At 39.8% G+C, this 13,761-nt stretch overlaps 1 protein-coding gene across 2 annotated transcripts in view; it reads left to right on the forward strand.

The window, feature by feature from the left end:
* Nucleotides 1-823: 823 nt before the first annotated feature.
* PPM1D (protein phosphatase, Mg2+/Mn2+ dependent 1D) overlaps nt 824-13,761 on the forward strand; it is a 73,071-nt gene continuing 60,133 nt past the window's right edge. Inside the window, exon 1 of one of the 2 annotated variants that reach the window (XM_036911113.2) lies at nt 824-1,512. In XM_036911113.2, coding sequence (XP_036767008.2) covers nt 1,044-1,512 — 469 coding nt within the window. In that variant the 5' untranslated portion in view covers nt 824-1,043. The remainder of the gene's footprint in view (nt 1,513-13,761) is intronic. The other variant, XM_036911112.2, reaches the window with a different exon arrangement.

Consider the following 13,761-nt stretch of genomic DNA (forward strand, 5'->3'; position numbering starts at 1 on the left):
TGTGCAAGATTTTAGCGCATAGATTGTAACCTGCTGAGCGGCATAGAAAGATACCCAAATTGTTAGAGCACTGGAGCGACTCGCAGTTTTTGTAAGCTATTTTCAAGTGGTGCTCCCGAAAAGGTAAACAAACTGCTGTACCCAGGGCTCGTCACTAAAAGTATTACGTTTGACAATAGCGGAGCTGTTTGAAAATTAATTAAAATATAACCCTTTTAAATGTCCGACACACCTAGTTGTGTGAAACGAGACTGTGCAGTGCAGCTGATGGTGAAAATATCCCAAGTTTCTTAACTGGATTGCCTCACTCAACTCCCAGTCGGTGTCCCACCCGAATCCAGCTCAAGAGTGCCATGCTTTTTCCAATGAACCTTTCAAAGTGAGGGTTTTTTTTCCCGCCATTTCAGTTAGGACCGGCAGGTCTTTCCCCCAGATTGTCCACCCTCGTGGGAGGCTCGAGCCTTCAACGGCTTTGCCTGCAGGCGCACCGGCACGCAAGGGCAGGAGGCGGCATTACGATCCCTGGGACTGAGCCAAAAAGTGACACACCAAGTTGCTTGAAAAGGGCTCAGCATCCGTAGAAAGCCCAAGGGCTAAAACCCTCACTGCTAGAGTAAGCGAACCGGGTTTCGCGCGGCTTCCGTAAGGGATCAGCGCCCGCGCCGCGAGGAAAAAGCGCGGCGATTGCAGGGAGGAGCGCGCGGTGGGGGCGATGGGCGGGATCCCGCAGACTCGACTTCGGATTGGTCGGGCCTAGAGAGCCGGGTGACGGCAACCGGGGAGAACGTCTGATTTGTGTGGTGGACACGGGCGTTCGGGAAGGCGCGCTGCGCAGGCGCAGCTGCTTGGTTCCTCTCGTCCCGGCGCTCCGGCCCAGCTCTCGCGGACAAGTCCCGATATCGCGCGCCCCCCCTCCGGTACCGCCCCCTCCCCCGCTTCTGCGTCTTCGAAGATAAACAATAGTTGGCCGGCGAGCGCCGAGTGTGTCTTCCGCCGCTATTCGGCGGGCTGCGTGGGACCGGCGGGATCCCGGCCAGCCCGCCATGGCGGGGCTGTACTCGCTGGGAGTGAGCGTCTTCTCTGACCAGGGCGGGAGGAAGTACATGGAGGACGTTACACAAATTGTGGTGGAGCCCGAGCCGACGGCTGAAGAAAAGCCCTCGCCGCGGCGGTCGCTCTCGCAACCGTCACCTCCGCAGCTGTCACCGCCGGCTGCCGCCAGCGAAGTCCTGGGGAAAGGCCCCGCGGTGGCAGCCCGAGAAACTCGCGACCTGCCCCCGGACCCTGGGCCCTCGCCAGCTCCCGGCCGCCGCTGCCGCCGCCGTTCCTCGGTGGCGTTTTTCGCCGTGTGCGACGGGCACGGCGGGCGAGAGGCGGCACAGTTTGCCCGGGAGCACTTGTGGGATTTCATCAAGAAGCAGAAGGGGTTCACCTCGTCCGAGCCGGCGAAGGTTTGCGCTGCCATCCGCAAAGGCTTTCTCGCTTGTCACCTCGCCATGTGGAAGAAACTGGGTAAGTTCCCTGGCTTGTTTGGCGCCCGCTTCTTTTTCAGTTAGTTGAGGGCTTTTATAGCATCAGCACCGCGTGGGCCCCCGGCACCGAGAGCCCTATCAAAGTGTACACGGGTGGGAGTGAAGACTTCTCGGGCACACAGTGCTTTCGGGGTGCAGGTCTGGGCATATAGAAGGTCCTTAGGAACACAGGATCGTTGTCTCCCTGCAACTGCTCTTCCCGTCATTTCTGTCCACCAAGGATCAATGGGGAACAGTCTTCTCCCTTGGCGGCATCGCTTTGGTGACAACCAGCGAAACATGTTTGAAACCTGGCGCCAGAGTTTGGCCAAAAGGTGTATTGAAGAGTTATTACTATCCGCCACGCGAAGGAAGCGGGAGACGGTCCAATTACAGTGTTTCCTTAGAATCTGTCATAATTTTGCTCTTGAATAACTTGTCCCTGTCGGTTGTCTCCTACCGGTGGTGTCAGTGCTCCAGATTGAGCGCAGGAGGCTGGTAGTTGGAGTAAACTGTAAGCTTATTTAGAAAGGCTAAAATGTAATCGTCCAGCGACTTAATGTCTGGGAAGGAATTGGGTTACAGTGAGTACAAAATGTTATTAGGATCTTTATGCTTGAAGTGCTTATGGAAAATAAATGCGCGGAATGCGTTGTTACCTCTTTAAATTGGCCCCATGTTAGGGGTATGTTTTAAATGTTTTTAGGGCGTTTTAAAATTACACTTTTTTTGGAGGTAGTTGCCGTAGCTAATTGCTGTCAGATAGTTCTCAACATTTCCTACTTCAAAGTATTTAGAATTTGTAACTGCCGGTCAAAGTTGCAAGAGTTAAGGAATAACTGATACGGTAAAAGGAAATAGAGAACTTTATTTATAAAAATTTGATGTAGTTTCGTCTAAACTTTAATGTTTGCTAAAGCAACCAATGTTTCTGTACCCAACATGTTACCATACAGAGTTGTAGTTGCTTGTCATTGCTATGAAATGAATGGCATGAATCTTTCTTAGAGAAAAGGTAAATCTGTGATTAAAGAAATCCTCTTGTTTTTGGTTGTATAATGTTGCTTTATTTTCAGCCAAGGGAGAGAGAACATAGAGAAGACTGTCAAGATTGTAAAGACTGGTCAAATACAGAACATTTAAAAAAGATATTGTCAAAGAATTGAAGACCAGCTTCTTTAAAAGCCTGTTTTCTATTTGCCTGGCTTTCTGCCAAGAATTATTTGATTGACTCAGAGAACAGCCAGTCCGCCTGTGGGAGGCGTTTCTCATCCAATCCCCGAGGCCCCTATTATAGATTTGTTTTGTTTTTTTGTGTAGGCGGAGCAGAGCTGAAAGCACTGCAGTATATTCCAGAAATATGTTATTTCATTGCCTGCAGAGCGACTGGAAGTGAACAGCCAGACAACAAAATAGAGGCTGATTAGACATAAAGAACTATTTAGAGTCCTGTTTATTTTGTAGTTTAGTTGGAGCAACGTGTATTTGCCATATGTTTGAACTAAAATGATCAAGTATAAACCCTGTTACTTGAACATTTTTAATAAAGCAGGGACTATACTATTAAATGTGAATGCGTGTTATTTATTCTAAAATATATGTTATAAGGTTTCTTTTTAAAAATTGTACTTCACTCCCAAATTCATGGTTAGCTCCTCATTTTCTATAAAGTAAACTGCAGTTTGTAATCTACACACCAAGTCCTTCCCAGTCGAATTTACGAGTCCCTATTCAGTTTTATCTGTTATTCACATTTGTGTCACATTAGGCTATTCACCTTTTTCCCAGGGCACGTGGAAACATCCCAGTTTTTTTAATTTCCCCCTCTCAACTTAAAAAAGAGCTGAAGAATATACTCCTCCGGCTCTAAGACAGTATGTTTTCTTCTGTGGGGAATTTTGTTCATTTTAGCATTAAGTATCCTGTGTTTCTACTTTTGTAGTGCTCATTGGGTGACAACAGTGGTTCTCATACTTTCTACCCTCAGAACCTTTTGTACTCTTAAGTGATTGAGGACCCCAAAAAGCTTTTGTTTCTATTTCTACACATATATTTACTATATGAGAAATTACAAAAATTATAATACATTAAAATATAAACTTATTATATGTTAATCTATTTTAAAATGAAAAATGACATTTTTCCAAAATAAATACTGAAATAAATAGTCTCTATCTGCTTCTGCATTCTGTCTGTTGTGCTATGTTGTCTGGTTGAAGTATGTAAAGAAAAGGCAGCCTCACACATACACGTAGTAGGAAAACGGTGGAATGGTTTATTAGTCTTTTCAGATAATTGTGGGTATTCTACACCAAAAGTTTCTTAAAGGTTAGTCAAACTGGAATCTGAAACCTTATCAATAAACTTTTTGTATTTTTACATTAAGATCTGTTGGTCTCTCTTGCACTTTGAATGAATCTTTTACCCATGTGTGATTTTGTGACAGGGTGTATTAGTCATTGGGAAAAAAATGGTTCACTGAGTGATGCAGAAATTTCAAGTATTGATGCACTTTAGTATACAGTGTCAAAACACATTTGTTAATATCACTGATCTCATCAGAGAGTCTTTAGATTGGGAAACTGTCTAGTTCATTGTAGTGGATGCATATTTTCCAAAATGGGACTTTTTAAGCCCCAGTTAAATAAAAAGAAAAAATGAAAATGGTGGTCCATGAAAAATGTAGTTTGTTCATTTCATAACTGATACAACCACAAGTACTTTTTCTCTGGACAGCCATAATATGCGAAGAGAAGTCTGTTGTGTATACTTCCTTTTTTGTCATACAGAATATTAAAAATATATGAATTAATTTTTATTGCATGATCAAGGACATTCTTAAGTGAAACTAGTTTACCTTTTTTTGTTTTTTTGACTCTGAGTGGCTATGGAGAATACAGTGACTACTAGTTCATTTTAGTGCCACTGCCTTCATTCCTAATGCTCCAGCAATTCTACTAACCATTGCTTTTGAACCATCAGTGCAAATGTTAACACAGTGAAAGGGCAAATTATTAGAATTATTACGAAAATACTTTTGGTTTTGTGAAATCCCTATAAAGATCACACAGACCAATGTGAGGTAACCATTATATTTTGTCTGCCTTGCAGCTAAATCTTGAGAAGTCTTTGGGGACAAAGATACTGCCTTACACATCTCATAATTATTCTCTTAGGGCTGACCAATTCCTTGTGCAAAGCAACTGCTAATTTAGTTGTATTTTTATGGCTTTCTTAAGCCTTTTTAAGGCTTAATGTTAAATTAGCTTTCTTACCTGTTTTCTAATTAAAATTTTTTTTTCCCCTTTTAAAAACTGTGGTAAAATACACATAAGATTCACCATTAGGGAGTTTTAAGTGTACAATTCACAGTATTGTGCCACTATCCATTTTCAGAACTTGTTCATCATCCCAAAGAGAAACTCTGTATACCCGTTAAACAATAATTCCCCATTACTGTCTTCCCCAGCTCCTGGTAACCTTGATTTTACTTAGTGTTGCTATGAATTTGCCTACTATTAGGTACCTAATATAATTGGAATCATACAAGGTTTGTTCCTTTGTATGCATTCACTTAGCAAAATGTCTTTAATGTTCATGCACATTGTAAAATGTGTCAGAATATTCTTCCTTTTTAAGATTTGAGTAATATCCTATTGTTTGTATCTTGTATATCCACTCATTTATTGATGGACATTTGGGTTGTCTGCAGTTTTTGGCTATTAGGAATAAAGGTGATGTAAGGCTTTTCTTTACAGTGAAGTCCACTAGTAAATGTAGAAAAAATAATAGAACTACAGAGTCACATTTGATAACCATAATAATTGATTCAGCCAAGAAACATCGATGATTGCTGAAACTAGTGGGTGAAAATTTGAGGAACTGAATTATATTATGTTCCCAGATATGTTCTAACAAATTAACGCAAATTAGGTGACTTAAAATAAAAGAAATTTATTCTCTCATTGTTTTGGAGGCCAGAAGTCTGAAATCAAGGTGTTAGCAGAGTTGATTTCCTTTTGGAGGCTCTGAGGGAGAATCTGTTTCATGCTTCCTTCTACTTCCTAGTGGCTGCCAGGAATCTTTGGCATTTCTTGACTTGTAAATGCATCATTCAGCCTCCAGTGTCTTTTCTGTCATCTCCCCTGTGTCTTCTCTTCTAAGGACACTTGTCTTTGGATTTAGGGCCTACTCTAATCCAGGTTGAACTCTTCTTAACATCTTTAACCTAAATACGTCTGCAAAGACCCTTTTCACGAATAAGGTCACATTCACAGGTTCTGGGTGAACATGACTCTTATTGGGGGAGACACCATTTAACCCATTACAAGCGTATTTACATTGTTTCAGTTTATCTCCCTATGTAATGCTTATTATTTACAAAAGGAAAAAGCCTATAATGAAGAATACTAATAGACACCACCATAATCAAGTGATCAAAGGTAGCATGACTTTTTATGGTGCAGATTGAAATTGTATACTGTCTGCAATGAGATTATATTTAACACTTTGTGATATTCCTTCCAAAAATGCATAATTTGAATACAAGCATGAGGAACTTGAAACAAACCCAAACTGAGGGGTGTTCTTGAAATTATTGGCCTGGTAGTGCTTCTAAAATTCATGGAGGAAACAGTGAGGAATTTTTCCAGATTGAGAGACTAAAGAGACGTGATATGTAATATAATAAGGGATCTTAAATTTTATCCTTTTATTATAATTACAGAATAATTTATGAAATTTGAGATTGATGGGTTAGATGGTAGTATGGTATCAGTGTTAATTTCCTGATTTTGATGGTTAACTGTGGTTATGTACGAGAATGCCCTTGCTTGTAGGAATTAGATACTATAATGGTGTTTGGAAGTGATGGGATATCTTGTTGGCAGTTTACTGTCTATTGGTTCAAGAAAAAGAAACTCTTTGATTTAGTCCTGCAACAAAGAAAAAGTAAAGTAGAAGAATCAGGTTTCAGAAAGAACAGAAACCTGGATGCCCCCAGGAATCTAAGCAAATTTCATAAGGGTCCTGCTGCTGGATGCATCTCAGATAGCCAAGGCAGCGCTTTATTTATTTCAGTAAAGAGAATAAAACAGCAGCTGCATTTAGCATCACCATTTGATTATAATGCATTGTCATTTTTTGAAGAGCTTTCAGACTTTTGCAATGCTCAAACTATAGAATGCAATATGTAGGATCACTGCTGCTTTCGTGTTGTAATGGTGACATGAGTCTTTGTGATTTTTTGAGATGTGATGAAGCTTTTCATTTTCTTGGAGGAGAGTATCATTGGTGGAGTTCTCCAAAGTCTTGAACTTGTCCTTTTCTACCAAAATAGGCTTCCTGACCTGTCAAGAGCTGTGAAGGGAAGTTATTCAGTACTGTGGTTATTCAGGGACTAACCTAGCTTTGGGATAGGTTTGGGATTCCATTGGGTCCAAGATAGAGTGGATTCAAATTCCTGTTTAGTATTTCATCTCCATGAGCCTTAGCTGTGAACCAATGAACTGTGGTTAGGTTCTGTAGCCCCATATTATTATCTTATAGCCATCATTCAGTAATTACTCAATGTTGTGGGTATTTCTCTTTCCTTGGTGTACAGCTACATGTGAAAATGGGGACATAGCACTTTGAAGAAAGTTAACATCTCCTTTCACTAAACTTGGAAGATTTTTTTGTTTATTTCTTGTCTTTGACTTTTTGAATCAAATAAGTCCTGTGGATGACTATCATGGAGATCCAGTTTTTCTTCTGCTCTGTTGTCAGTTAGGTAACCCTACCAACGTTGCTTTGGCAATAAATGCTCTTACCTGATCTCAGGGTTCTCCCAACCCCACAGAGAGCAGGGAACTCATTTTAGTTACAGCCTCTTTCATTAGTGTTCCTTGCCTAGAGAGAAGAGTCAATAAAATGTATTTAAAAGATTTTTTTCTTTATCTAAGTACTTCCTTAAGAATTAAAGTTAGTCTTCTGAACCTTTCTTGCGGTGGGTAAATGGGAAACATATTTTTATAATAGATTTAATCTAAGGTCCATATCCCCAAATCTTTGATTTGTTTCCTTTATGTCATTGCGTTCATTTTCTACAGCTGCTTCAACAAATTTCCAAAACATTTGTTGACTTAAAATGAGAACGTTATTTTCTCTCAGTCTGGAGGCCCCAAGTCCAAAATCAAGGTGTTGGCAGGGCCATGCTCTCTCTGTCCTCTTTACCTCTAAGGCAGAATCCTTCCTTGTCTCTTTTAGCTTCTGGTGTTTACTGGCCATCGCTGGCTTGTAAATGCATCGCTTCAGTCACATCGCCAACTTTTCCCAGTGTGTCTTCACATCATCTTCCTTCTGTCTATTTGTCCAAATTTCCCCTTTTTATTAGAACCCAATCCTATTGGATTAGGCCCCACCCTACTGACCTTATTTTAAGTGAGTTACCTCTGTAAAGACCCTATTTCCAAATAAGGTCATTTTTCTGAGTTACTGGATGTTAGGATTTCAACATACCTTTTTTGGAGGGACACAGTTCAACCTATAGTCTTATCAATCAGTCACATCACATTATTTGTGGTTTCTTAGAGTCATATGTCATCTTAGGCCAGAGTTGTGTCTCTGTATTAACTGACCCAGAAAAGATTTTTGACCACAGTGCTATCCTAGTGTGCTGACTACAGACTATGTATACTATTCTTTTAAATTCAGCCCTATCTTACTACTGTAAATTATGGGCTGTTTGGTTACCATCTGGAACAGGAATGAGAGTCTTGATCCTTTAATCCCTTGTTGGTTCCATAACTGACATTTGTCTGAGGGTAAGTTGTCTGCAACTTACTCTGTGGTTCAGTTTTTGTATTACAGTTTTTTTTTTTCTTTTTTTTCTTTTTTTTTTTTTTTGCTGTGAATGTAAAACTGCTTCAAAACATAAAGTTTATTTTCACAAATAAATAAATCAGGCCATATGACTCACTCCCCCTTTGATAGTCCTTCAAAGATTTCCCATCACTCTTTTTTTTTTTTTTTTTTTTTTAAATAATTATTTTTTATTGAAGGGTAGTTGACACACAGTATTACATTACATGAGTTTCAAGTGTACAACACACTGATAAAACATTTATATACATAATTCTAGGTTCCAGCTATCACCCTACCAGGCTGTTACAATATCTTGACTATATTCCTTATGCTATACATTACAACCCGGTTACTAATTTATTTTACCATTGGAAGTCTGTCCTTCTTTTTTTTTTTTTTTTTTTTTTTTTTTGTGAGGGCATCTCTCATATTTATTGATCAAATGGTTGTTAACGACAATAAAATTCTGTATAGGGGAGTCAATGCTCAATGCACAATCATTATTCCACCCCAAGCCTAATTTTTGTCAGTCTCCAATCTTCTGAGGCATAACAAACAAGTTTTTACATGTAGAACAAATTCTTACATAATGAATAAGTTACATAGTGAACAGTACAAGGGCAGTCATCACAGAAACTTTCGGTTTTGCTCATGCATTGTGAACTATAAACAGTCAGTTCAAATATGAATACTCATTTGGTTTTTATACTTGATTTATATGTGGATACCACATTTCTCTCTTTATTATTATTATTTTTAATAAAATGCTGAAGTGGTAGGTAGATACAAGATAAAGGTAGAAAACATAGTTTAGTGTTGTAAGAGAGCACATGTAGATGATCAGGTGTGTGCCTATAGACTATGTGTTAATCCAAGCTAGACCAGGGCAATAAAACATCCACGTATGCAGAAGATTTCTCTCAGAACGGGGGGGTGAGTTTCTAAGCCTCACCTCTGTTGATCCCCAATTTCTCACCTGATGGCCCCCCTGCGACTGTGCCTGTCTTAGGTTGTTCCTCCCTTGAGGAATCTTACCCGTCTCTGGCTAACCAGTCATCTTCCGGGGCCATACAGGGAAATGTGAAGTTGGTAAGTGAGAGGGAAGCCTTATTGTTTGAAAAGGTTAGCTTTTTACTTCTTTGCATATTTATGCCCTGTGGCTTCTATGCCCAGCATTTGTCTTGAGGTGTCTTTACCACTTGGAAGAATTATGATACTCGGTAAATTCGATATGAGGCACGAATTCTATTTAAGGGTTGTAATTAGGAAGGAAGAAGAAAAGCTATAGAAGTAGCAGGTGGAAGAAAACATGGGAAGATTGATTATTTCTTTGACATATCTTCTTGTAGAGTAACTTCAGCATGTATAGGTTTTAAGCTACTACTTAAATTGCGCACACACATTAACATAATAGGAGTATAGTTACATAACCAAAGCATATCTGTAATTACCAGCCATCTCCAGTGAAACCAAGAAAACCAGTTAGGCACCTTAGGCATTTGTGAAAACTTATCTATGATATGGTGGATATTGTCCAACTGAACTTGAACAGTCTGAGAGAAATCAGACAAATTAAAACAACCCATTCCTGGGGAATGTTCACATCCCTTATGTTCTTTTAACAGTAAATAGTCTGTAGTTGTAAGACTTTGGAGCGCTACAATTTGCACTTCTCCAAATTCTTGGTTGAGTTCCAACAGTATAGATCCAGTCAAATTTATTGTTTTAGTGTATGCACAGGCCAGCTTAGATATCTCCTTCCTCATTCCCATGGCAAGTCCAGGAACTGGTGGGATGAGTGCATCTACAGCTGTAGCAGTGCGTGGATCGTTGTTGGGGTTTTTTGATGATCATCTTCTGGCATGAGTCTTCCAGAGAGTGCAGATGTTGGAAGTTCTTTTTCATATCGTATCTTAGTTCATTTTCAGGGTAGCCCAATTAGGCTTTGATCGTCTGTATAAACACAAACAGACCCTTTGCCTACACTTTTATATGCCCTTTATACCCTTGTGTAGAACTCGTTGGAGGTTACCACACAGGAACTGCCCTTTTTTTTTTTTTTTTTTTTTTTTTTGCTATCACTAATCTACACTTACATGACGAATATTATGTTTACTAGGCTCTCCCCTATACCAGGTCTCCCCTATAAACCCCTTTACAGTCACTGTCCATCAGCATAGCAAAATGTTGTAGAATCACTACTTGCCTTCTCTGTGTTGTACAGCCCTCCCTTTTCTCCTACCCCCCCCCATGCATTTTAATCTTAATACCCCCCTACTTCTCCCCCCCTTATCCCTCCCTACCCACCCATCCTCCCCAGACCCTTTCCCTTTGGTACCTGTTAGTCCATTCTTGAGTTCTGTGATTCTGCTGCTGTTTTGTTCCTTCAGTTTTTCCTTTGTTCTTATATTCCACAGATAAGTGAAATCATTTGGTATTTCTCTTTCTCCACTTGGCTTGTTTCACTGAGCATAATACCCTCCAGCTCCATCCATGTTGCTGCAAATGATTGGATTTGCCCTTTTCTTATGGCTGAGTAGTATTCCATTGTGTATATGTACCACATCTTCTTTATCCATTCATCTATTGATGGACATTTAGGTTGCTTCCAATTCTTGGCTATTGTAAATAGTGCTGCAATAAACATAGGGGTGCATCTGTCTTTCTCAAACTTGATTGCTGCGTTCTTAGGGTAAATTCCTAGGAGTGGAATTCCTGGGTCAAATGGTAAGTCTGTTTTGAGCATTTTGATGTACCTCCATACTGCTTTCCACAATGGTTGAACTAACTTACATTCCCACCAGCAGTGTAGGAGGGTTCCCCTTTCTCCACAGCCTCGCCAACATTTGTTGTTGTTTGTCTTTTGGATGGCAGCCATCCTTACTGGTGTGAGGTGGTACCTCTTTGTAGTTTTAATTTGCATTTCTCTTGTAATTAGCGATGTGGAGCATCTTTTCATGTGTCTGTTGGCCATCTGTATTTCTTTTTTGGAGAACTGTCTGTTCAGTTCCTCTGCCCATTTTTTAATTGGGTTATTTGTTTTTTGTTTGTTGAGGCGTGAGAGCTCCTTATATATTCTGGACGTCAAGCCTTTATCGGATGTGTCATTTTCAAATATATTCTCCCATACTGTAGGGATCCTTCTTGTTCTATTGATGGTGTCTTTTGCTGTACAGAAGCTTTTCAGCTTAATATAGTCCCACTTACTCATTTTTGCTGTTGTTTTCCTTGCCTGGGGAGATATGTTCAAGAAGAGGTCACTCATGTTTATGTCTAAGAGGTTTTCGCCTATGTTTTCTTCCAGGAGTTTAATGGTTTCATGGCTTACATTCAGGTCTTTGATCCATTTTGAGTTTACTTTTGTATATGGGGTTAGACAATGGTCCAGTTTCATTCTCCTACATGTAGCTGTCCAGTTTTGCCAGCACCACCTGTTGAAGAGACTGTCATTTCGCCATTGTATGTCCATGGCTCCTTTATCAAATATTAATTGACCATATATGTCTGGGTTAATGTCTGGATTCTCTAGTCTGTTCCATTGGTCTGTGGCTCTGCTCTTGTGCCAGTACCAAATTGTCTTGATTACTATGGCTTTATAGTAGAGCTTGAAGTTGGGGAGTGAGATCCCCCCTACTTCTTCTTTCTCAGGATTGCTTTGGCTATTCGGGGTCTTTGGTGTTTCCATATGAATTTTTGAATTATTTGTTCCAGTTCATTGAAGAATGTTGCTGGTAGTTTCATAGGGATTGCATCAAATCTGTATATTGCTTTGGGCAGGATGGCCATTTTGACGATATTAATTCTTCCTAGCCACGAGCATGGGATGAGTTTCCATCTGTTAGTGTCCCCTTTAATTTCTCTTAAGAGTGACTTGTAGTTTTCAGAGTATAAGTCTTTCACTTCTTTGGTTAGGTTTATTCCTAGGTATTTTATTTTTTTTGATTCAATTGTGAATGGAGTTGTTTTCCTGATTTCTCTTTCTGTTGGTTCATTGTTAGTATATAGGAAAGCCACAGATTTCTGTGTGTTGATTTTGTATCCTGCAACTTTGCTGTATTCCGATATCAGTTCTAGTAGTTTTGGGGTGGAGTCTTTAGGGTTTTTTATGTACAGTATCATGTCATCTGCAAATAGTGACAGTTTAACTTCTTCTTTACCAATCTGGATTCCTTGTATTTCTTTATTTTGTCTGATTGCCATGGCTAGGACGTCCAGTACTATGTTAAATAACAGTGGAGAGAGTGGGCATCCCTGTCTAGTTCCCGATCTCAGAGGAAATGCTTTCAGCTTCTCGCTGTTCAATATAATGTTGGCTGTGGGTTTATCATAGATGGCCTTTATTATGTTGAGGTACTTGCCCTCTATTCCCATTTTGCTGAGAGTTTTTAACATGAATGGATGTTGAACTTTGTCAAATGCTTTTTCAGCATCTAGGGAGATGATCATGTGGTTTTTGTCTTTCTTTTTGTTGATGTGGTGGATGATGTTGATGGACTTTCGAATGTTGTACCATCCTTGCATCCCTGGGATGAATCCCACTTGGTCATGGTGTATGATCCTTTTGATGTATTTTTGAATTCGGTTTGCTAATATTTTGTTGAGTATTTTTGCATCTACGTTCATCAGGGATATTGGTCTGTAGTTTTCTTTTTTGGTGGGGTCTTTGCCTGGTTTTGGTATTAGGGTGATGTTAGCTTCATAGAATGAGTTTGGGAGTATCCCCTCCTCCTCTATTTTTTGGAAAACTTTAAAGAGAATGGGTATTATGTCTTCCCTGTATGTCTGATAAAATTCCGAGGTAAATCCATCTGGCCCGGGGGTTTTGTTCTTTGGTAGTTTTTTGATTACCTCTTCTATTTCGTTGCTGGTAATTGGTCTGTTTAGATTTTCTGTTTCTTCCTGGCTCAATCTTGGAAGGTTATATTTTTCTAGGAAGTTGTCCATTTCTCCTAGGTTTCCCAGCTTGTTAGCATATAGGTTTTCATAGTATTCTCCAATAATTCTTTGCATTTCCGTGGGGTCCGTCGTGATTTTTCCTTTCTCGTTTCTGATACTGTTGATTTGTGTTGACTCTCTTTTCTTCTTAATAAGTCTGGCTAGAGGCTTATCTATTTTGTTTATTTTCTCGAAGAACCAGCTCTTGGTTTCATTGATTTTTGCTATTGTTTTATTCTTCTCAATTTTATTTATTTCTTCTCTGATCTTTATTATGTCCCTCCTTCTGCTGACCTTAGGCCTCATCTGTTCTTCTTTTTCCAATTTCGATAATTGTGACATTAGACCATTCATTTGGGATTGCTCTTCCTTTTTTAAATATGCTTGGATTGCTATATACTTTCCTCTTAAGACTGCTTTTGCTGTGTCCCACAGAAGTTGGGGCTTAGTGTTGTTGTCATTTGTTTCCATA

Source organism: Manis pentadactyla, chromosome 4, assembly GCF_030020395.1.
Source record: "Manis pentadactyla isolate mManPen7 chromosome 4, mManPen7.hap1, whole genome shotgun sequence".
Taxonomy (NCBI): Eukaryota; Metazoa; Chordata; class Mammalia; order Pholidota; family Manidae; genus Manis; species Manis pentadactyla.